The sequence below is a fragment of the Andrographis paniculata genome, unplaced genomic scaffold, assembly GCF_009805555.1.
Source record: "Andrographis paniculata isolate CXL003 unplaced genomic scaffold, ASM980555v1 Contig79END, whole genome shotgun sequence".
Taxonomy (NCBI): domain Eukaryota; kingdom Viridiplantae; phylum Streptophyta; class Magnoliopsida; order Lamiales; family Acanthaceae; genus Andrographis; species Andrographis paniculata.
The window spans coordinates 169,661-188,088 of NW_026137616.1; the positions used below are offsets into that span (position 1 = coordinate 169,661).

Here is an 18,428-nt window from a genome sequence, read left to right on the forward strand (position 1 = left end):
TTTCTGGTTGCAAATGTGAAATGGCTATGGAAATAAAAAAACCATGTCTGAATCTTTCTTCAATCAATCAATCAATCTTAGTTATGGTCAAACTATCTTCACTGATATGGGAGCCCTAACATCACGCTTGGCGGAGCGCCATATGAGGGCGCCTTGGACGAAAGTCGCATTCGCCGTCGGCGCACCACCGACTCTGTTGAAGCTGATCTCGTATGTTATCTTTTCCCCCACTCGACTGAATTCCAGAGTCCCCGGCGCTACACTCACACCAAATCCCGGAACCGAATGCACGTCGATCACCGAATCGTACCTCGATTTTGCTTCACCAACATTTGTCACTGTTCTCGTGTACGTTTTCACAGAATCCCCCAGCTCAAACGAGAACGACGGGTAGTTGAGCTCTGCCTCGGATATGCTCGTCCCATTCGCGCACGAAACTTCCTGCTGCACTATCACTTCTATCTCCTTGTCCGTGTATCCTAATCCGCACAGGTATGGAATGTAGTCTTCTGGCTCGAGATCGTAAATCAGCCCCGGATCGCTTGCTTTCGCCGGATTCACGTGCCCTGATCCGACGGCGAATACGTCGGCCGGAAGGTGTCGCTCATCCATTATGGCGGAAGCGTTCACCGTCGTCTGAGTGGCGGTGGTCATGATGGCGGATTTGATCGCCGCGGGGGACCAGTCGGGGTGCGCGCTTTTGAGCAGTGCAGCAATGCCGCTGAGGTGAGGGCACGACATTGATGTCCCTGAAATCACGTTGAAGGTCGCCTTCTCGTTAGTGAAGTTGTCGACGGACACAGGCCAGGCTGCGAGGATGCTGACGCCGGGGCCGATGATGTCGGGTTTGAGGATCCCCGGACTTGCCAAATTAGGTCCTCTGGAAGAGAACGACGCCACCATCGGCGCCGTCGGATCGCCTATCTTCGTGCCGTGGAACACGATGGCAGCCGTTGGATTCGTCGTCGAGTTTATGTAGGCTCTGATATTTTCTCCGGCAGCGTAACTCACGTGAGTCGCCGGAAGCACATGTGGATCGGCTATGGTGGAGTAGCCGTCGATCTCGTCGTTCATCAGAATCATGGCTGCGCCGCCGGCGTCCTTCACAGTCTGCCCCTTCTCGATGCGTCCGAACCCACCTCCTCTCAGGCACAGCACAGCTTTCCCTTTGACATCAATGCCGTCGAGCGATCCGGGCCCGCACAATGCGGTGGTCGCATTTCCGCCGGCGCCGCCGGCGTAAACCAGAGGGAGGTACTTCACCGACGAAAAGTTACCAGGCTGGAAAAGTGACTCCCCTTCGTATGTCTCTGAATTGCCTAATGCTGCTGAAGCTACTACATCCCTATCAATGGTGCTTGCGCCGACGGTGAGAATCCACGGCGCCTCGTTGGACAATGAGGAGCTGACAGGCCCTCCATTGCCGGCTGAGCAGCTCACAAAAATTCCCTTCTGAATGGCGGCGAAGGCGCCGACAGCAATGGCGTCTTCGAAGAAAGCAACCGAGCCTCCGCCAAGGGACAGGGAAAGTACATCAACACCATCTTCGATTGCAGCATCCATAGCTGCTAAAATGTCGGACTCGGCGCAATCGATTTCAGAACATACTTTGTAAATAGCTAGATGAGCTCGGGGTGCCATGCCGACGGCTACACCATTGTCCAAGCCAAATACACTGGCGTCAAGAACAAAGTTTCCGGCAGCGGTGCTGGCAGTGTGAGTTCCATGGCCATCATCGTCGAGTGGTGGACCTGGCTGTCCGCTGACGAAATTCTTCGCACCGATGAGCTTGTTGTTGCACGCATCTCTGAACTGGCACGTCCCCTTCCACTTGGCAGGTGGAGGCGGCATAGCTTGATCATCGAAGAATGACAGGTGACCTGGCGCGATTCCGGTGTCGAGGACACCAATAATGACGCCTTCGCCGTAGTTGGAGGTGTTCCAGAGTCCGGAGTTGAGGTGCAGCCCCAAGAAATTAGGGCTATGAGTTGTGTGCAGAGGCAGCATTCGCGGTCGCCTGGCTGCAACAAATCCGTCCTTTTTCTCCATCTCTTTCACTTCTTCAGGGGTCAGCTTTGCAGCGAAGCCAGCCATGACATTGCGATACGAGTGAACCAGTCGATCCGAGCTCTCCGGGAGGAAAGAGTGGTGCCAGCTCTTTAGCTCATCAGAGTCAGCAAAAACATGGGCATTATTTGGAACTTTCAGATGAACAATGTATGTCTCTAGGCTACTCTTTTCTGCACTTTCATTACTTATCTCTTCAGCCATTGATGGATATGAAAACAAGAGGCAAATGGCACAGAAAGTGCCTATGATCAGAGCCATGCTTGAGAATGATCTAGACATGGTTAGTTGCTCACAACTCAAGAATGCATGTATCCACATATATATATATATAGCTGTGTGTGTTTGGTGTGGGGGAGGTTACAAAGAGGTTTTGCCAGCATCAAATAAATTGGAATCATCGCTGAAGATAATGATGGGGATGATGATGATAACAAGAAGGATAAATTGATAGATTGATTGTTCTTAGGTAACAATGATGCAGTCTTGTGTTTGTTCCGTTATCTGGAATTACCATATCTGCAGTCTGTTGATATCCAATTTTACAACACTTTGTGTCTGTACAAATGATTCAGGGCTAATATTTATTTAGAACATACGTACATACGTGAACAGAAGTTGCCAAACAGGGATTTATTCTTGTGATGGAAACAAAAGGTAAGCTGACAAAACATGATCGAAATTCAAGCCCGGCCTGACCCGATCCATTCAGTCATCCATTATTGCAACAATGGGGCTCCGAACAGCGTACTTCCCCATCGTCCACACCAGAAAACCTTGAGTATAATCCACGGTTTCATTCAATGGAAGTCTCGTGAATGTCACTTGGTATGGCAGCTTCTGGTTCATCTCTGTGAATTCAAGTTTCTCAGGAATCACACTGACTTTAACTCCTACAGGTGCAAGAATCTTGACAGTGTAAGTCGAGGTCGCTGGGCCAACATTGGTAGCCATCCTGGAGTATGTCTGAACTTCCTGTCCAAATATGATGGAGAACGAAGGATAATTAAGCTGGGATTCAGGTATAGCCTGCACCTCCGAGCAGTTCACCTTCTGTTGAGTAATAATGGCGACTTCCCTGTCCGTATACTGCAGTCCACACAGATACGGGATGTAGTCTTGTGGTTCGATGTCGTAAACAAGCCCTGGATCGCTAGCCCTGGTTGGATTCACATGTCCTGCTCCGGCAGCAAAAACGTCAGCCGGTTTTAGTGTCTGATCCTCGATGGGGTTTCCGGCGAGGTTCACAACATCAGCAGAGGTCATGATTGCGGATTTAATGGCCGCCGGCGACCAATCAGGGTGCACGCTTTTGAGCAGAGCGGCTACGCCGCTGAGATGAGGGCAGGCCATGGAAGTGCCGGAAAGTAGAGCGAATCTGAGCTTGGTGTTGGTGTTGTTTTCGAGGGAGACTGGATAGGCAGCAAGAATGTTCGATCCAGGGCCGACGATGTCGGGTTTCAGAATCCCCGGGCTCTGCAGGCTTGGACCTCTGGAAGAAAAAGAAGCCACGATCGGAGCATGGCTGTCCCCGATGACAGTCCCTTGAAAGGACAGCGCCGCCGTGGGATTGGCGGTGGAATTTATGTAGGATATGAGCTTCAAGCCGTCGGCGTGACTGATTTCTATGGCGGGTTCGAGAATGTGCAGCAGCAATTTGGTGACTCCATCTTCCTCAGGAGCTATTAGAATAAGTGCTGCACCATTGACTGCTTTAATGGCTCTGAGAGTGGCCAGAAGTGTGTAGTCGTCTTTCTCGCAGACTGCGATTTTCCCTGTAACATTGGCTACGGTCAGAGCCTTCAAAGAACAAGAGTCGCCGGGGAAGACGAGAGGCAGTTGTGACTGCGCGAAGTTGTTGGGTTGAACGATGCACTCGCCGTCGATCTCCAATTTGTTTCCCAGACCAATTGTGGCTTTAAACTTCCGGTCGACGGTGCTTGCTCCGACTGTCAGAATCCACGGCGCCTCGTTCGACAGCGTTGCCAGCGCCGGGCCGCGGTTCATAGCAGAGCAGCTCACGAATATGCCTTTCTGTGCGGCGCTGAAAGCGCCAAGCGCAACGGCGTCAAACGCAAACGGGACTGAACTCCAGCCGAGGGAGATGGAAAGAACGTCGACGCCGTCGTCTATGGCAGCGTCCATGGCGGCAAGGACGTCGCTTTCCGAACAGTCCCTTCCATCGGTGCAGACTTTGTAAACAGCTAAATGGGCTCGTGGTGCGATTCCAGCGGCGGTGCCATTGGCCTGGCCGAAGATGGAGGCGCCGGGAACAAAGTTCCCGGCTGCAGTGCCTGCGGTGTGCGTACCATGGCCGTCGCCGTCCATCGGCGTGCCTTCGCCGATGGTGAAGTACCTGGCGCCGATGAGCTTGTTGTTGCACGCCGTGAAATTGAACTGGCAGGCGCCCTTCCATTTCGGCGGCGGCGGCGGCATTCCTTGGTCGGCGAAGGAGGGGTGGTCGGGGAACACGCCCGTGTCGATGACCCCGATGACTATGCCCTGTCCAAGGTTGGAATCCTTCCACAGGCCGGCGCCCTGCTGCAGGCCGAGGAACGCCGGCGTGTGGGTTGTGTGCAGCGGCAGCATCCGCTGTGGGCGGGCGTGCATCAATTCCTCGTGGTCATTAATGGCGGAGAATTCCTCCGGCGTCAGCCTCGCCGCAAATCCTCTGATGACATTCTTGTAGGTGTAGACCATTCTAGACTTGGCATTGGCATCCGATTCCGAAGCAGGCAAGCATTTGGCAAGAAATGAATGGTACCATCTTTCCACGTCATCCTCGGAGCTCCCAAACAGGATGTTGTCGGGAATGTCCACGTGGACAATATACGTGTCCAGATAAGCATCACCATTATTATTATCATCTTCCTGATCTGCTGCAAGTGCCAATGATCCTCCTCCTGCTTGTCCTTGCATCAACAGCAAGGCCAAGAATGCAAAAATTAGGACAATTCTAAATTCCATGTTTTTAGTGCAGTGATGGTAGCTTAATTTCATGTGCAGTTTAAAGTCGTAATATAAATATATAATAGTCCTGTGCATTGTATTGAAATGGTAAAAATTGTGTTCATGAGGTAAGATATTGAACTGGTATTGATTGAACTTCAGGGATTAAGTGAGTGGAGATTAATTTATTTGTTGAGTACGTGTGTTAGTTGGTGACTGGGTATTTTGTGCAATTGTAAATTGCAATTTGAAGGTTAACAAGTCTCTTATGTTGGATTTGCTGGAGTCTTTTTTCATAATTTTATTTTATTGTTCATTTGAAATAGTAATAATAGACTTTGGTGCAAGATGTGATCAATTTAGTTTATTAGCTTAATACTTTTTATAAGTTTTTGAGTCATTCGGACGAATTGTGTTTGTTTATGTTTTGAATTTTGTTTATGCATCACCTAAATTATAATATAAATATTTTTTTATCTTTTAAAAATAATTCTTTAATACATATGTTTTTCTTGAAGTTTTGTCAAATTCAAAATACAAGCAAACATCACAATCTTAGCTTAGCTAAGTGCATTATTATTTCTAATGTCAATTCTTAAAATTTCCAAGTATTGAAAGAAACTTAATTAATAAAGACCCCAAATCTAATTATATACAATTAAATTAACGTAGATAAGAAAATTATATCATTAGGTAACTTATCCAAAGTAAAAGCTTGAACTATAGATATACTAATAGTAGTCTAAGTACATATTAAAAATTATGTTATCTATAAATAATGTCAGATTGAGACAGAAAATTGAACACTATCTACCAGCCCTTCTAGAAAATTCCAACACCACAGAGTGGAATAGTCGAGATTCTGAACATAATATGAAATTCTTGTCCCGGGGGAAATAAAATCAAAGCGAAAGGGGTAAAAAATGGCATTTTGGAGGTCAGTGGTCACCACGAAGACTACAGCCATTGCTGCCACTGTAGCGATTCCAGCGGCCTTCGCTGTGTCTTCCGTCTGCCCTTCTTCTTCAGCTTCACGCCCTTCTGTTAATATTCAAAGGTTGTCCAAAAGTCTGTGTGGTGCGTCTCTCAGTTTTATTTCTGATTCGAATCTTAGACCGGAGAAGCCGGGTCTTGTGAAGAGTTTGGGGAACCAATCGGTAGGCGCTGTTCAAATGGATAACACACTTCGAACCTACCAGGTAATCAATAACTACCTTTTTGCCAGATGTTAAGATTGATTTAGGTTTTTTCGCTGCTTTACCATATTAATTTAATTTCATTTGTTGGTGTTGTCTTGTCGTGTATTGGTTTGCAGAACGGCGGCGCCTTGCCGGAGCTGCTGGTACGCTGTAATTTCACTTTGTTTTTGGTTAAATTATGTATCTGTGTGATTATGATTGACAAATTGAGGTTTATTGGTTTTTTCCATTCGACCCCTAAATTTTTAAAACTTAGATAGTTGCATTGATGATAGAATTGGGTGCTGGAATGTTATCGTCAAGCTTTGCTGTATGATTTGATTGCTTTTTAATATTATTATAAAGTTTTCTGAGTGTATCTTGGTGGATAGATTAATTGTCCATATGCATTATCAAATTAGTTCAGTCTGTGATATCATATCGAAATTTAAAGTAAAATAAGTGTCAAGGGTAATTGTTGTGCTTTTGTGTGAGCTGAACTCTGCATGAGAATGTTTATGAACTAACTAACTGAATGTTTGTAAATTTAATTTACCTCTGGTGTGTGGACAGACTGAATTTATGGTGGATATGAAATGCGAGGGCTGTGTTAAGTCTGTCAAGAACAAATTGGAGACTGTTGATGGTGAGCTTTTAAAGCAAACATTCCTCTGCTTGTGTGTTGTCACTTTGAGATCTTGTTTTTATCAATGGCCAATCTTATATCTCATTCTTGACTTTTAGGTGTCAAGAATGTGGATGTGGATTTGACAAATCAAGTTGTGAGAGTTCTTGGGACTTCACCTGTTAAGATCTTGACAGAAACACTGGAACAGACTGGTCGAAAATCAAGATTGATTGGACAGGGGATTCCTGACGGTATGCTATAATTGTTTGTGCTTACTCTGCTTCTTCTATGGGAATTCATTAAGTTCATGTAGAAAAGATGATTATTTATTTTGTATTATTTGTAAGTGATGGTGGAGTGACACTTGATGTTTGTGCTGTACAGATTTTCTAATCTCAGCTGCTGTTTCTGAGTTTAAGGGACCTGTTATATTTGGAGTTGTTCGCTTAGCTCAAGTTAATATGGAACTGGCCAGGATTGAAGCGACCTTCAGTGGGTTGCCGCCCGGGAAACATGGTTGGTCCATCAATGAGTTTGGTGATTTGACGAAGGGTGCAGCAAGCACCGGAAAGGTGTTCAATCCAAACAAGAGCGAAAAAGAGGTCTGGTTTCATGTATCTGAATTATCTAGCTAAATGTGTTTTCGACTTTTTTGCTTTTAGATCTTCAAACAAGACGTGTGCATATATATATATATATATATATCTTTCAATTTGTAATTTTCCCCTTATTCAATATTTCAAAATGTCAGCCACTCGGTGACCTGGGAACATTGGATGTGGATGAAAAAGGTGAGGCCTTCTTCTCCGGCGTCAAGGAAAAGCTGAGAGTTGCTGACTTGATTGGACGATCCATAGTGGTGTATGGGACTGAAGATAAGTCAGACGAAGGAATTGCAGCTGCAGTGGTGGCCAGAAGCGCAGGAGTCGGAGAAAACTACAAAAAGCTCTGCACTTGCGATGGCACAACCATCTGGGAGGCAACCAATGCTGATTTTGTGACAAGCAAAGTTTAATTCCCCCAGCCAATACACCTGCATAGCCACTCGTCACATCCAGTCCAGTCCGGCAGGTCCCATTGTGAGATGGTTTTGTTATTTACTGCTGTATCATTTTCTTTCATAAAAGTTGCATGAGTTTTAGACTGAAATGACTGCGACAGTATAGTGTGAAATAATTCCCTATATTCAATCTTAGTAAGAAATATTGGCCTACAAGCCAAGAAGCTAAGGACCAAGGTAGCTGGTTGTATTTAAAATAGATACTTAAGAAAAGAATTTTCTTTTCCAAACGAGAGAACATATGCAAAGTAAGAAATCTTGGCCTACATACTGTTGATTGAGAAATTACTGATCTTTTATATCGAATACTTCTTGCATTAAATATTCTACTGTCCTGACAGGCAAGTGAAATAGGTTTTGAACAATACTTTGAGTAAAATATGCTTAAATGGAGAGTGAATGGGAAGTCCCTCTTGTTATATATAAATGTGTGTGTATAAGATATTGTGCATTGTTTAGCATTATATATACAGAAATGGAAAGAAGATTGATGGAAGCTGCGTGCTCGGGGGACTTGAGAGCTGTTCATGATTCAGTTGGAGAAGATGCTGCAATCTTGCAGAAGCTGCTGCAGCCTGGGGCAGGAACAGAAACGCCTCTTCACTTGGCATCCATGTTTGGCCATGCCGAGTTTGTGAGAGAGTACATCAAGCTTGGCTCAGTCAGTGTCCACCAGCTTTCCCAACTTAATGGAGCCGGTTACTCCCCATTCCACCTGGCCTCAGCCAATGGCCATGCCGAGATTGTCAAGCTCATGCTGGATATCGCAAGGGAGAAGGGTACTGCTGCGGAGCGCGATCTGTGCCTGAAGATGGACAAGGATGGGAGGACTGCGCTACACGCAGCAACGGCTGCTGGTAAAACTGACGTGATCGATGTACTTCTTGCTGTGGACTATTCTAAGGAGGCAGAAATACAGGCCAGAGTTAACGGCGACAGTGTTCTTCATGTTGCTGTGAAGCACCACCAACACGAGGCTCTTGATCTGCTGATTCAAAAGCTCGGCTCGTCGGCCAAAGATCTGCTTAACCAGGGCGATCGGGAAGGAAACACACTTCTGCATTTAGCAACTGCTCAAGGACAACTTCAGGCAAGACAACATACATACATTTTTCAATATGATAAGAAATCCTGCTGTTCTTACAGTCTCTTTAATTTCCGGATATACGCAGACAGTGGAGCTCTTGTTGAAGCAGCCTGACTTGGATGTGAATGCAAAGAACTTGTATGGACTAACTGCGTTGGACATCATCTTCGCCTGTGGTCTAACCAACTCCAACAACAACAATGTCGCATATCTCCAAGAGGCGATCATCAGGGCCGGAGGTTGCAGGGCATCCGACCCAACACTTACCCGTTTAACAAGTTCCCATCCTCCTGCAACAGGTCCAGTCGCAGCGGGCGCCATGGAGCGGCTAGACACTGGATTTTACTACTCCAAGGAGGTCAGGGGTGGCATCATAGTAATGGCATCAATAGTTGCGACTGTGACATTTCAAGTAGTCCTAACACCCCCCGGCGGGTTGTGGCAAGACTGGCCGGAAAACACCAACACGACAGCGTTCCCACATGAGCACAGGCCCGGACATATAGTTCTCTATGATCTATCTCGCACGGAATTCACTGCTGTCATGGTAATTAATCTCGAAACCTTCTGTGTTTCAATAGCTACCATTCTACTTTCACTGCAGCCGGTGGTTTCCTCGGTCATGGACGTGGTGATCACACAAAACATGCTCCCGCTTTTCGTCCCCCTCACCTTGATTCTAACAGTGGTGGACTTTCTGGTGATACTGCACATCACCACAACCGGCCCCAAGTCGGGGCTGCTACGAGATGCCAACTTCCTTTGGCCTCTTGTTCCTTCTCTACTCTTGCTGTTCCTCGGCCTACTCGTCTTCAACATAAGCACCAATCGGTTTCTAAGCAATATGTATACGCAGTATGTTAAAAAAGTTTCGACGATGGTAGCTAAGTGCTTTGGCCAGGTTCCAACGGCGGGTGAACTGCTCTGCGGTCGGGCTCCAGCGGCAAGCGAACCGGTTCGAGCATAGTCTTCAATAACCAGCACCAGCTCCTTCCATGAGGTACTCCTTTTGCCATTGAAAATCTTTTGGGTTTTCTTATTGAAAGCTCCATTTTTCACTGCTCTGAACTGTTATTAATTGATTGTTGCCTGAGTGATGGATAATAAATTATGATCATAATAATCGTACTTCAGCACTTGTTATATAATTCTTTCCCTCTAACAAGACTTTAGATTCTAAGCTTTTGATATGGATGTGTAGAATGAATGATCTGTGGATGAACAAAACCTTAATAAAATTTACCAACACTCATAAATTCTTACAGTCAATCGTACAAAAGACTGTCGAAAGATTAAAAATTACAAAATAAGTGAATAGTAGGAGGCAAAACTGCATGCATGCAGATGTACTCTCTTTTTTTTAGGCCCAAATCATTTTATATGCTGCAAGAGAAGTAGCTGCAAGAACCCAAGCACCCTGCATGCTGCCGGAGAATCCAGAGGCTGCTGAAACTCCGGGCGAGGCAGGAGATGGACTCGGAGCCAAGTCTGCGGTAGTTACAGTGATGGCAAGCTTCATCCCTCTGGTGCAGTGGTCTGCAAACCCACAGATGTACCATTTCCTCCCTGGAGAGGCGAGGACGATCACATCATTTCCGCTGCTGAGAGAAGTCACATTGCTTGGCACAGCACACTGCCGGAAGTCATCAGCAGTGGTCAGTCTGAAAACATTGTGAGATCCTTCTGTGTACCGGAAAACTGCACAAAATGAAGTGTTAAGAATAACTTGTGCCAAGAAACTTCAGAGACCAGTGTAAGTGCTGATTTAAGTGTTCCATTTAGAGGAAATAAATTGAGTATTTTACTCAGCCTGTCTCCGACATGGAAATCCTTCCCCTCAGCCCAGGCAGTGTAATTGAAGTTTAGTTTCCAGCCCGATCCATCACCTACAATGTAATCTGTTGACAATGCTGGAGTGGAAATAACCACCATTGTCATCACCATCAGTGTTGCCTTGAGCAGCTGGGCCATAATATTTCTCGATGACTCTTGAAGTGCAGGAATTAAGCAGGTTTATTACAGCTCTTCTTTCCTCTGTTGGGAAACTGCCTCTTTGATGAAAATGGTTTTCTTGGTGGTTCCAGTCACATTTCATCTTCTATATATATATACACATATGGGCTTTTGGGGAATGGGAATATTAGTTTAATTAAAGTTGCAACCGGCTTCTAGCGGCAATGTGGGAGAAGGTTAAGCGTGGAGTTGTGGGTTCTTGGCAATTGGCATAGACAGCTGTTGGGACCTACAAAGACCAAGTCAGGACAGAGAGTTAAAAACAAATGGCTGCATTGTTATTTCAAACTAAGCAAAAAGACTATGAGTTTATTTATTTATTTATTTGATCGGAAAAAGGCTATGAATATTGGTTGCAAGTGCTATGTAATTCACCATTTTCTGGTATGAAACTGCCGCCTTTTCTGTAGTCCCGAGGCCTGAAGAACTCATCAAAACACCTAAATAATGCCTACAGATTGTTTAACACTCATCCACGTCCCTGCAAGCACTTATCTCCCATCCATGGTTTATTTATTTGACCTGCAGCAACGGCTAAAGTTAAGGATTAAGCATTATGCACACCTCCTTATCTCATGGGAAGCAACCATTTTAGTTGTCTTCAAGGCCCCTGTATTGAAAAACTTTATCAAAATATGAAAACACCAAATAAAATTATTTAAAAATATTAAGGGTGTGTTTACTATATGGAAAAAATTGGGATTAAATAGTCCCATCTAATCCTCCATAGTAAACACACTCTTAAGTGTACTAAAACAGTAATGAGGAACCTTTTTCCAGTGCAGGGCGGACTATTGTTCTTTTATATCAGGATTAGCAGCTGGTTGTGTTTCAGATTCCAGAGAGAGCTATTTGCGAGAAAGAGAGAAGTGTCACAGACAACATTATCTTTGATGATACTAATTATAGGCATCAATGGTATAGAAAGCACAGACAACAGTTTGTAGTTTTTTCTTTCTTTTGGAAACATTTATCAGGGTGTAAATACCAAAACAGTAGCTTGAATATTCGATGATAGTTGTTTACCTTGTTGAAGAGTTCAACTGGGGGAATGGTATTGAACCTCTTCTCTGTTTGGAAATTAAATTCCTGTGAATAAAGGGGATGATACAGTGTTAGTGCGCCTTGTTTCAAATGAATCAACTATCTCATATAAAATTAAACCAGAATAAAAATTTATATGCACGTTACCATTGGGGTTGTGGTTTCCTTCTTACTATTTTTAAAAACTCCTACACCCCTTTTGCTTGGTAAGATCTGCAATTGAACATGTGTTTTAAGTTTGAAACATATTGAGAAGACAATTGGTGCATGCAGACATTGTAATAACCCTTACAATGTATTTAGCATACAAATGATATTGAGAAGAGTACCTTCTTGTTGAAGGCCCGAGCTTTGAAGCTGTGAGATGACTGACCACCATTTGTCCTCGAAGCAATATTCATAATGCTGGGTATGAAAAATATGGAAACTTATACATAAGATACAAACATGTTACAGGACATGAATGGTCAAATGGTGGTAATAAAACTCTTATAGAACAGAGTCAACAGACTGAAAGACCAAACATAATGGTGGAAAAAACGAAATTGGCATATGTAGACAAGAATGAGATGAATGGAAATGTCCCCGAACAACAAATACGAAAGAACCTAATGTCTTATCACCTCAAAAAACTAAAAGATTTTTCCAGTCGGGCATGGATAAGAAGTTAATTTTAAATAAAAAAAAAATGGCATTATTAACATAATCCACCATTCAAAAAACTACCTTCCAGGCTCAATGCTTCCGCATTCTGTTGTTAAATCAGTTGAATATTTGTTTAGTACCTGCTCCAAGATTTTAAAAAAAAGAACAAAAGAAAAAAAGAAAGAAGCAATATTAGTAACAATGAGTGGATTTCTATATTTAACTCGGCACTATTTCTCCATATGGAAAATGAACAGACGGGTTTACGTATCACGAAGATTTCACAGATCGTATAAACATTTTAATAACCCTTACTAGAATCATGTCCAATTACAACCTTATCGGGATGATTGGAAGGAATGGTGGAATTTAAAACTGATGAGCTATGCTGTGCAGCCCTCTCTGATGTCTTCAAGTGAAATTCCTGAAACACCAGTCACCCAATATACACACATATACATGCATATCAGTACAAAACCATGTCAGTCAAACGTTCCTAGGAAGGAAACCTATTCTAGCACACTCACCTGAAAATCAGGAGCCTGAGGAGTGCTTCTCTTTGGGAACAATGGCGTTGTTTCAAGGATCTGAAAACAGAGTAGTTAAATCTTAATTATGTGCTATGAATAAAAAATATGCAAGATCATTCATAAACATAGATACTAACCTTTCTGTTTAAGGGACGAGCTTTGAATCTATAGACAGTTGAAGTCACATTTTCAACTTTACAACTCCTTTCCCTGATATTCAACCATTAAGCGGGACAGTCAGAAGTCCATCAGAGTAACTCTTCAACAGCAACATGAATCTAGAGCAATATAAGAACAGAAGCTCCAATAGTAATTGAACAAACATTGCTCTTTGGGCCCTGCGTGCTGTTTCAAGATTCGGATCTCTAGGAATAGTGGTCCTGGATCTGATGGGAGTTGCATATTCATACTGGAATTCATCCTGTCAATCCATTTTAAAGATTTTAGATCAGAGGTACCATAGTCACAAATCAAGGGACTGTCTTTTATGGTTCCATCACCCATAGCAATAGAATTTAAGCAAGCACAAAAAATTCATTGGAGATGTACATTGCAAATTTGCAAGTGTCTTTTTCGTTTTAAAACTCTAAGAGACCAACATCATAGTTACCTTATTCAGACTAAATTGCTTAAGAATGCTAACATCTTTGTACTTATTACCATATGTAAATGCCATACCCGCTTGGGATCCTTATGCACAAAATTAGCCTGATCCAGATGCACCGCACCCATAACCTATTTCACGTATTAACAAACTTTATAAACACTCATATAGGAAAAACAGCTGTGTAAACTCATAATCAACAATGCAATATATTGTGAAAGACAGCATAAGACTACTAAAGCAACTCCAGCAACATTTGTGGCAGCCAATCAAGTGACAAGTTGTAGCTTTCCCTTCTAGATAGCATCTTTTTTCATCCATGAAACCAAGAATCAAATTAGTACATACAAAGTAGCCGTGCATTCTGATTACCAAAATTCTATCTGCGCTCCTCAAGAATATATCATCTATCTTTCATGCTCAAGGAACTCTATTCAGGGGCATTACAAAATTCATGAATTATTCTCATCAAATGCTATCAAGGATGTGCGTCTAAAATATATGACCCACTGAAGAATGGTACGAGAATATAGAATAATAGACAAGTGATAAAAAAGAAACTTGTATATGAATAGAACAGTAATATACCTTCCTCAGAAGACCACCCTCAAGCTTTTGTCTTTTGGCAGCTTGATTCTCAATCACACCACTGCTTGTTGACGACTTGGATGTTTTATCTAAAGCAGATGAATTTGACCTAGTATTTTGAAGTGACGAGGATATTTTACTATTAAAATGTTGACATTGGCTGATTACCTAAGGTCATGATTTGTTGATACATTGTATTAAGAAAAAATACAATAAATAATAAGACTAAATAATCACCTCGAGTATCCAGCATGCAAAGGACGAACTTGTTTTGCCAAATAACTTGCTGTTGGCTTCATATGACTTGAAGTCCTTTCCATCAAAGTTTTCTCTCTCCAAACTAACCTTGCCACATAAGCTGAAAGAAGAGAATATCACCCACTTTGTGAAGTTAAACACGTAAGTAAGATAACCAAAGGAGTGGAATACCATAAAATGAGAGTGAGCATGCACATTGTCAGTTTACCTATAAATAACAAAGAAAAAATTGTTTACTGGTTTCTACTTGCATACAATGCGGGAAGCAAAAATAATCAGACTTCACTACCACAATCATCTTGATTTCAATGCACGTCTTCTTAAGCTATAATTCAGTGCAAGTTTTTAATGATTGTATAACTCTTAAAATCCCCATTTCTTGTAGCCAGTTTCACCTGAATAAATAAGCACTATCAAACCATTGATAATGTGTAAAAAATAAGGCAGGCAACTAAACAGAACATTATAAAACACAGATTTTGATATTTTCATTGCCCAACCAACTTGAGCACAGGCGCAGCTTCAGCCACGGCAAGGTGAAGAACAAACCAAAAATTGAAAAACTCTAATTCTAATAACACGTGTTGGTACAAGAAGCAGCGGTCAATAAAACACAAGGCTCGCTAGCTTCGCTACAGTGCAATGTCGCTCCGAGTACCTCAAGATCCAAAATTGTGCCTTGGACGGCAGTTTCACGAAACATAGCCAACAAAAATAAAAAATAAAAATGAAAAAATGACAGCTTAAGAAGAATGCATCACGGAAACTGCATTCAACAGAAACAAGCAGGCAAACGAGAGCGTACAATAAAAACACGTCATTATTCAGAGTTCCACTCATCGTTCTGAGCAGGGAAACAATAAGATAGAGCGTATTACGAGAAGGAGGATGGCTTCCGGCGGAGGAGAACCAAGCTTCAGTTCGGCAGACCTCAAGAGGCGTCTCTTCTCGGCTAAAGTCGAAGAAGCGAGGTGCGTCGAACTCATAGTCGAGATCAATCTCATAAGCCGTGAAAATGTACTTCACCTCATCGTTCTCGGCGGTAGTGTCCACCATTTCTTCTTCTCCTTCCTTCATTCCTTCCTTCCTGTCCTCCTCCGCACAGTTTCCCACACACACAGCCACACGCAGAAGCAGACAGTTGAGCCTTCTTGAATGACGAGAGAATGAAAATACAACGTGGATATGAGCAAGAGGTTATACTTATATGTATATACATACATACATACACACGTGTATATCTATATACATTCACGCGCGTCGTTTCACAGTAGAGGATCCGAAGTTTGAATGGGTAGTAAAAAACGCGGATATGGGGGGATCCGAATAAGGAAGCGCTGCCCGTACCCAAATTAGCGGAATTTATGTAATGATTTGAAAATTGATTTTTTATTTTTATTTTTCTGAAAAAATTTAATAATAATAATTTATATAATGGTGATTGTTCGTGTGCAGAGACGTTGAAGGAGGAATAGTTGGGAACATTTCAAAGCTATCTAACCTCTATCTATCTGTCTGTGTTGGTTCATTTTCAGCAGCATTTCTGCAACAATCACATTTATGATTGACAACTTTGTTTCAGATTCTCCCTCTGTCACAGTTTCATATATTTGGACGTGTTTGAAAAGCCAGCTTTGTATACAGAGAGATTTTTAAAAAGTTTTTAAAATTTTGAGAATTTGAAACTAAAAAAAATTATATTTAATTTAATATTTTGTAAAAAGAAAATATTTAAATATAATATTTTTTAAAAAATAAATAATATCAAATAAATAAAAGTGTGTCGTGTAAACAAGCACTCCAGTAATAAATTGTCGGAAGTGAAAGGCATTAAATTGTCTCAGGGATAAACTGGTCATTTCAACTCCTTCCCTCTGTATAATACACAACATAGGTAGATAGAGGTATGAATGAACAATTATAAAACTAGCCCTGCCCTGCCCTGCCCCCCGACCAGTGACCAGCCATGCCCACACATTCTCGGTTCACCCAACTTGCATCGTGACAGTTCATTTAATATAATGTCCATTTATATACATAATTTTTTTATATTTTTGCAAATTTTAATAATCTAACATAACATAATTAAACTAAATTAAATTAAATGCGTGTTAGAAAATTTTACAATAATGCTACTTCTTGTTGCTCTTGAGCCTGCAGATTCTCGAGACGCCTCTTGCCGTATACGGCGATCACAACCGTCGCCGCCACGATGACGCCGAAGACCGCCACGTCCACCGCAATTTGCACCGGCGACAGGGACTGCCCGCTGTACGAAGCTTGAGCTAATGTCTTGATGAGACCGCCGCTGCACTCCAACAAAACCGTGTTCATTTAATTTGAGCTATCGACGATACATACCTGAAAGGAAAAAAGAAGACGAGCGACCGGCGCGAGTCCTCACGTGTAAAGCCCGAAGAGTATGTCCGGCACCATTCCGACGAGTGTCCCCAACAAATAAGGACCATACTTGACGTCCGTAGCCACAGCGCAGTAGTTGTACAGAATGTAAGGGAAACTGGAAACCCTAATTAGGGCTACTGCACGGAACTGACTCAACCAGTTTCCGGCGCCGCCGACTCGGATTAGGAAAGCTTCCTTCGGATACTTTTCTAGCCACACCTACAGCCAACAGAAGTCTCGATTTTATGAAGAAATGTGTCGCGATGTCGAAGAACGAAGATTGTAGTACTTACATGGATTCTGCGCCGGAAAAGTGATCCGACGAAGTATGGAATGGAGGCGCCGATGGCGACTCCTGCAAGGATTAGCAGAAATCCAAGTCCATATCCGAAGGTCATCCCTGCTATCCACATGGATGGTTTCGAAGGAAGAAGAACAGAGGGAAATATCACCAGAGAACAGAACACTATCAGTGCGCGTGCAGATTTGCTGAAAGTTCTTCTCTCCCAATTTATTATGGGAATGATTTCCTGGAAAAATACGAGAGGCAGATGTTGATTAATTCAGTGGTAGCCATGGATGGATTGAATTTTCACGAGGATCGAGATTGACCTTGTCCATTAGAACGGGTTCGATCCATATGAAGAAAACCACAGCCAACACGACGACTGTCGACACGACCGCCAGAATTTTCGCCCACCACCACCAGCGGACGCCGGACATCGACGCTTCGGCCCCATCCGCTTCCTCCAATTTCAGGTAATCTTCTCCGTCTACATGATCCTCTCCGGCAGCATTCGTGTCCATCCTATTCCTACCTCTGCTAAAAATCGAACAAGCCTGATGCGTGATGAAGGGATTTTACGGTCTGATCTTTCGGATTGGAGAAAATATCGCCGTCGCCGTCCAGATTTTGATTTCTACCTCACATTTAAATATAATGGGAGAAAAGGCAGCTCCGGCGGCACAATCTGGTGGGGTATCGAGAGAATGCGTTGTCCGGCGGTGAGCCGAACAAGTAAAAAACTGATTGTACGCGTATTGTTCCGCCATAGGTATACGTGTCGACGTCGTTGTTGATGACGACGATCTTGAAAGTCATGGCAGGCAAAACCAGTAGTTTACTCTACCCTGTAGATTTTAATAACAAATTGCCAAGCCAATTAAAACTAGGAATACTTGAAATTGGAATCTTGAAGTGCAAAATCGAAATTTTGGATGAAGATCTAACCAAACCCATTGGACTTAATTAATGTACACCTCGTGGAGTTCGTCACGACAGTAGTAGATGTCTGGAAGATTGAAATGACCCAAATGCCAAAAAAACCCATAACAGCTAATCACCACAACTCCAGCCATTTGGGTTTTCCCTTT

General features: G+C 43.0%; 7 protein-coding genes across 10 annotated transcripts; 2 read left to right on the forward strand and 5 right to left on the reverse strand.

Moving 5' to 3' along the window:
- Window positions 1–87: 87 nt before the first annotated feature.
- On the reverse strand, window positions 88–2,435 carry LOC127240102 (subtilisin-like protease). The gene has a single exon (XM_051258569.1). The coding sequence runs from the start codon at window positions 2,386–2,388 to the stop codon at window positions 88–90; it is 2,301 nt and encodes a 766-aa protein (XP_051114526.1). The 5' UTR covers window positions 2,389–2,435.
- Window positions 2,436–2,557: 122 nt separating this feature from the next.
- LOC127240101 (subtilisin-like protease 3) lies at window positions 2,558–5,167 on the reverse strand. Its single transcript, XM_051258568.1, has one exon. The coding sequence runs from the start codon at window positions 5,110–5,112 to the stop codon at window positions 2,776–2,778; it is 2,337 nt and encodes a 778-aa protein (XP_051114525.1). The 5' UTR covers window positions 5,113–5,167; the 3' UTR covers window positions 2,558–2,775.
- Window positions 5,168–5,851: 684 nt separating this feature from the next.
- On the forward strand, window positions 5,852–8,150 carry LOC127240291 (copper chaperone for superoxide dismutase, chloroplastic/cytosolic). Its single transcript, XM_051258870.1, has 6 exons — window positions 5,852–6,215; window positions 6,332–6,358; window positions 6,768–6,840; window positions 6,939–7,073; window positions 7,207–7,424; window positions 7,574–8,150. Exons 1-6 carry the CDS (start codon window positions 5,940–5,942, stop codon window positions 7,835–7,837), a joined length of 993 nt encoding a protein of 330 aa, XP_051114827.1. The 5' UTR covers window positions 5,852–5,939; the 3' UTR covers window positions 7,838–8,150.
- A 120-nt stretch (window positions 8,151–8,270) lies between these two features.
- LOC127240288 (ankyrin repeat-containing protein BDA1-like) lies at window positions 8,271–10,949 on the forward strand. Of its 3 annotated transcripts, none has more exons than XR_007836319.1 (3): window positions 8,271–8,972; window positions 9,055–10,722; window positions 10,811–10,949. XR_007836319.1 is itself a non-coding variant. In XM_051258866.1 (3 exons), exons 1-2 carry the CDS (start codon window positions 8,271–8,273, stop codon window positions 9,934–9,936), a joined length of 1,584 nt encoding a protein of 527 aa, XP_051114823.1. In that variant the 3' UTR covers window positions 9,937–9,969; window positions 10,334–10,949. The 3 variants fall into 3 exon arrangements, 2 of the variants coding, with proteins under 2 accessions (XP_051114823.1, XP_051114822.1); XM_051258866.1 differs by having other exon boundaries at window positions 9,055–9,969; window positions 10,334–10,949; XM_051258865.1 differs by having other exon boundaries at window positions 9,055–10,949.
- Window positions 10,330–10,940, reverse strand: LOC127240232 (blue copper protein 1a-like). The gene is made up of 2 exons (XM_051258786.1): window positions 10,775–10,940; window positions 10,330–10,667 (listed from the first exon to the last, which is right to left on the reverse strand). Exons 1-2 carry the CDS (start codon window positions 10,938–10,940, stop codon window positions 10,330–10,332), a joined length of 504 nt encoding a protein of 167 aa, XP_051114743.1.
- A 514-nt stretch (window positions 10,950–11,463) lies between the features above and the next one.
- LOC127240290 (protein TPX2-like) lies at window positions 11,464–16,325 on the reverse strand. Of its 2 annotated transcripts, XM_051258867.1 has the most exons (14): window positions 15,530–16,325; window positions 14,631–14,751; window positions 14,394–14,502; window positions 13,880–13,936; window positions 13,525–13,622; window positions 13,339–13,411; window positions 13,199–13,258; window positions 13,009–13,095; window positions 12,753–12,811; window positions 12,356–12,431; window positions 12,174–12,239; window positions 12,009–12,071; window positions 11,753–11,830; window positions 11,464–11,592 (listed from the first exon to the last, which is right to left on the reverse strand). In XM_051258867.1, the coding sequence occupies exons 1-13, from the start codon at window positions 15,726–15,728 to the stop codon at window positions 11,774–11,776; spliced, it is 1,125 nt and encodes a 374-aa protein (XP_051114824.1). In that variant the 5' UTR covers window positions 15,729–16,325; the 3' UTR covers window positions 11,464–11,592; window positions 11,753–11,773. The 2 variants fall into 2 exon arrangements, with proteins under 2 accessions (XP_051114824.1, XP_051114825.1); XM_051258868.1 differs by lacking the exon at window positions 13,880–13,936.
- A 310-nt stretch (window positions 16,326–16,635) lies between these two features.
- Window positions 16,636–17,861, reverse strand: LOC127240196 (uncharacterized). Its single transcript, XM_051258729.1, has 4 exons — window positions 17,667–17,861; window positions 17,348–17,584; window positions 17,056–17,273; window positions 16,636–16,959 (listed from the first exon to the last, which is right to left on the reverse strand). The coding sequence occupies exons 1-4, from the start codon at window positions 17,859–17,861 to the stop codon at window positions 16,773–16,775; spliced, it is 837 nt and encodes a 278-aa protein (XP_051114686.1). The 3' UTR covers window positions 16,636–16,772.
- Between the last annotated feature and the right edge of the window lie 567 nt (window positions 17,862–18,428).

Coding starts and splice junctions, on each gene's coding strand:
- LOC127240101 (XM_051258568.1), bottom strand. CDS start 5,112: ATGCACAGGACTATTATATATTTATATTACGACTTTAAACTGCACATG.
- LOC127240290 (XM_051258867.1), bottom strand. CDS start 15,728: ATGAAGGAAGGAGAAGAAGAAATGGTGGACACTACCGCCGAGAACGAT. Junction 13,259..13,338: donor CTCGTCCCTTAAACAGAAAG/GTTAGTATCTAT, acceptor CTCTGTTTTCAG/ATCCTTGAAACAACGCCATT. Junction 12,812..13,008: donor CTTCCAATCATCCCGATAAG/GTTGTAATTGGA, acceptor ATCTTGGAGCAG/GTACTAAACAAATATTCAAC.
- LOC127240196 (XM_051258729.1), bottom strand. CDS start 17,861: ATGGACACGAATGCTGCCGGAGAGGATCATGTAGACGGAGAAGATTAC. Junction 17,585..17,666: donor AACCCGTTCTAATGGACAAG/GTCAATCTCGAT, acceptor GTATTTTTCCAG/GAAATCATTCCCATAATAAA. Junction 16,960..17,055: donor ATACTCTTCGGGCTTTACAC/GTGAGGACTCGC, acceptor GTTGGAGTGCAG/CGGCGGTCTCATCAAGACAT.
- LOC127240291 (XM_051258870.1), top strand. CDS start 5,940: ATGGCATTTTGGAGGTCAGTGGTCACCACGAAGACTACAGCCATTGCT. Junction 6,216..6,331: donor ACACACTTCGAACCTACCAG/GTAATCAATAAC, acceptor ATTGGTTTGCAG/AACGGCGGCGCCTTGCCGGA. Junction 7,425..7,573: donor CAAACAAGAGCGAAAAAGAG/GTCTGGTTTCAT, acceptor TCAAAATGTCAG/CCACTCGGTGACCTGGGAAC.
- LOC127240232 (XM_051258786.1), bottom strand. CDS start 10,940: ATGGCCCAGCTGCTCAAGGCAACACTGATGGTGATGACAATGGTGGTT. Junction 10,668..10,774: donor CCATGTCGGAGACAGGCTGA/GTAAAATACTCA, acceptor CATTTTGTGCAG/TTTTCCGGTACACAGAAGGA.
- LOC127240102 (XM_051258569.1), bottom strand. CDS start 2,388: ATGTGGATACATGCATTCTTGAGTTGTGAGCAACTAACCATGTCTAGA.
- LOC127240288 (XM_051258865.1), top strand. CDS start 8,271: ATGGAGAGTGAATGGGAAGTCCCTCTTGTTATATATAAATGTGTGTGT. Junction 8,973..9,054: donor CTGCTCAAGGACAACTTCAG/GCAAGACAACAT, acceptor GGATATACGCAG/ACAGTGGAGCTCTTGTTGAA.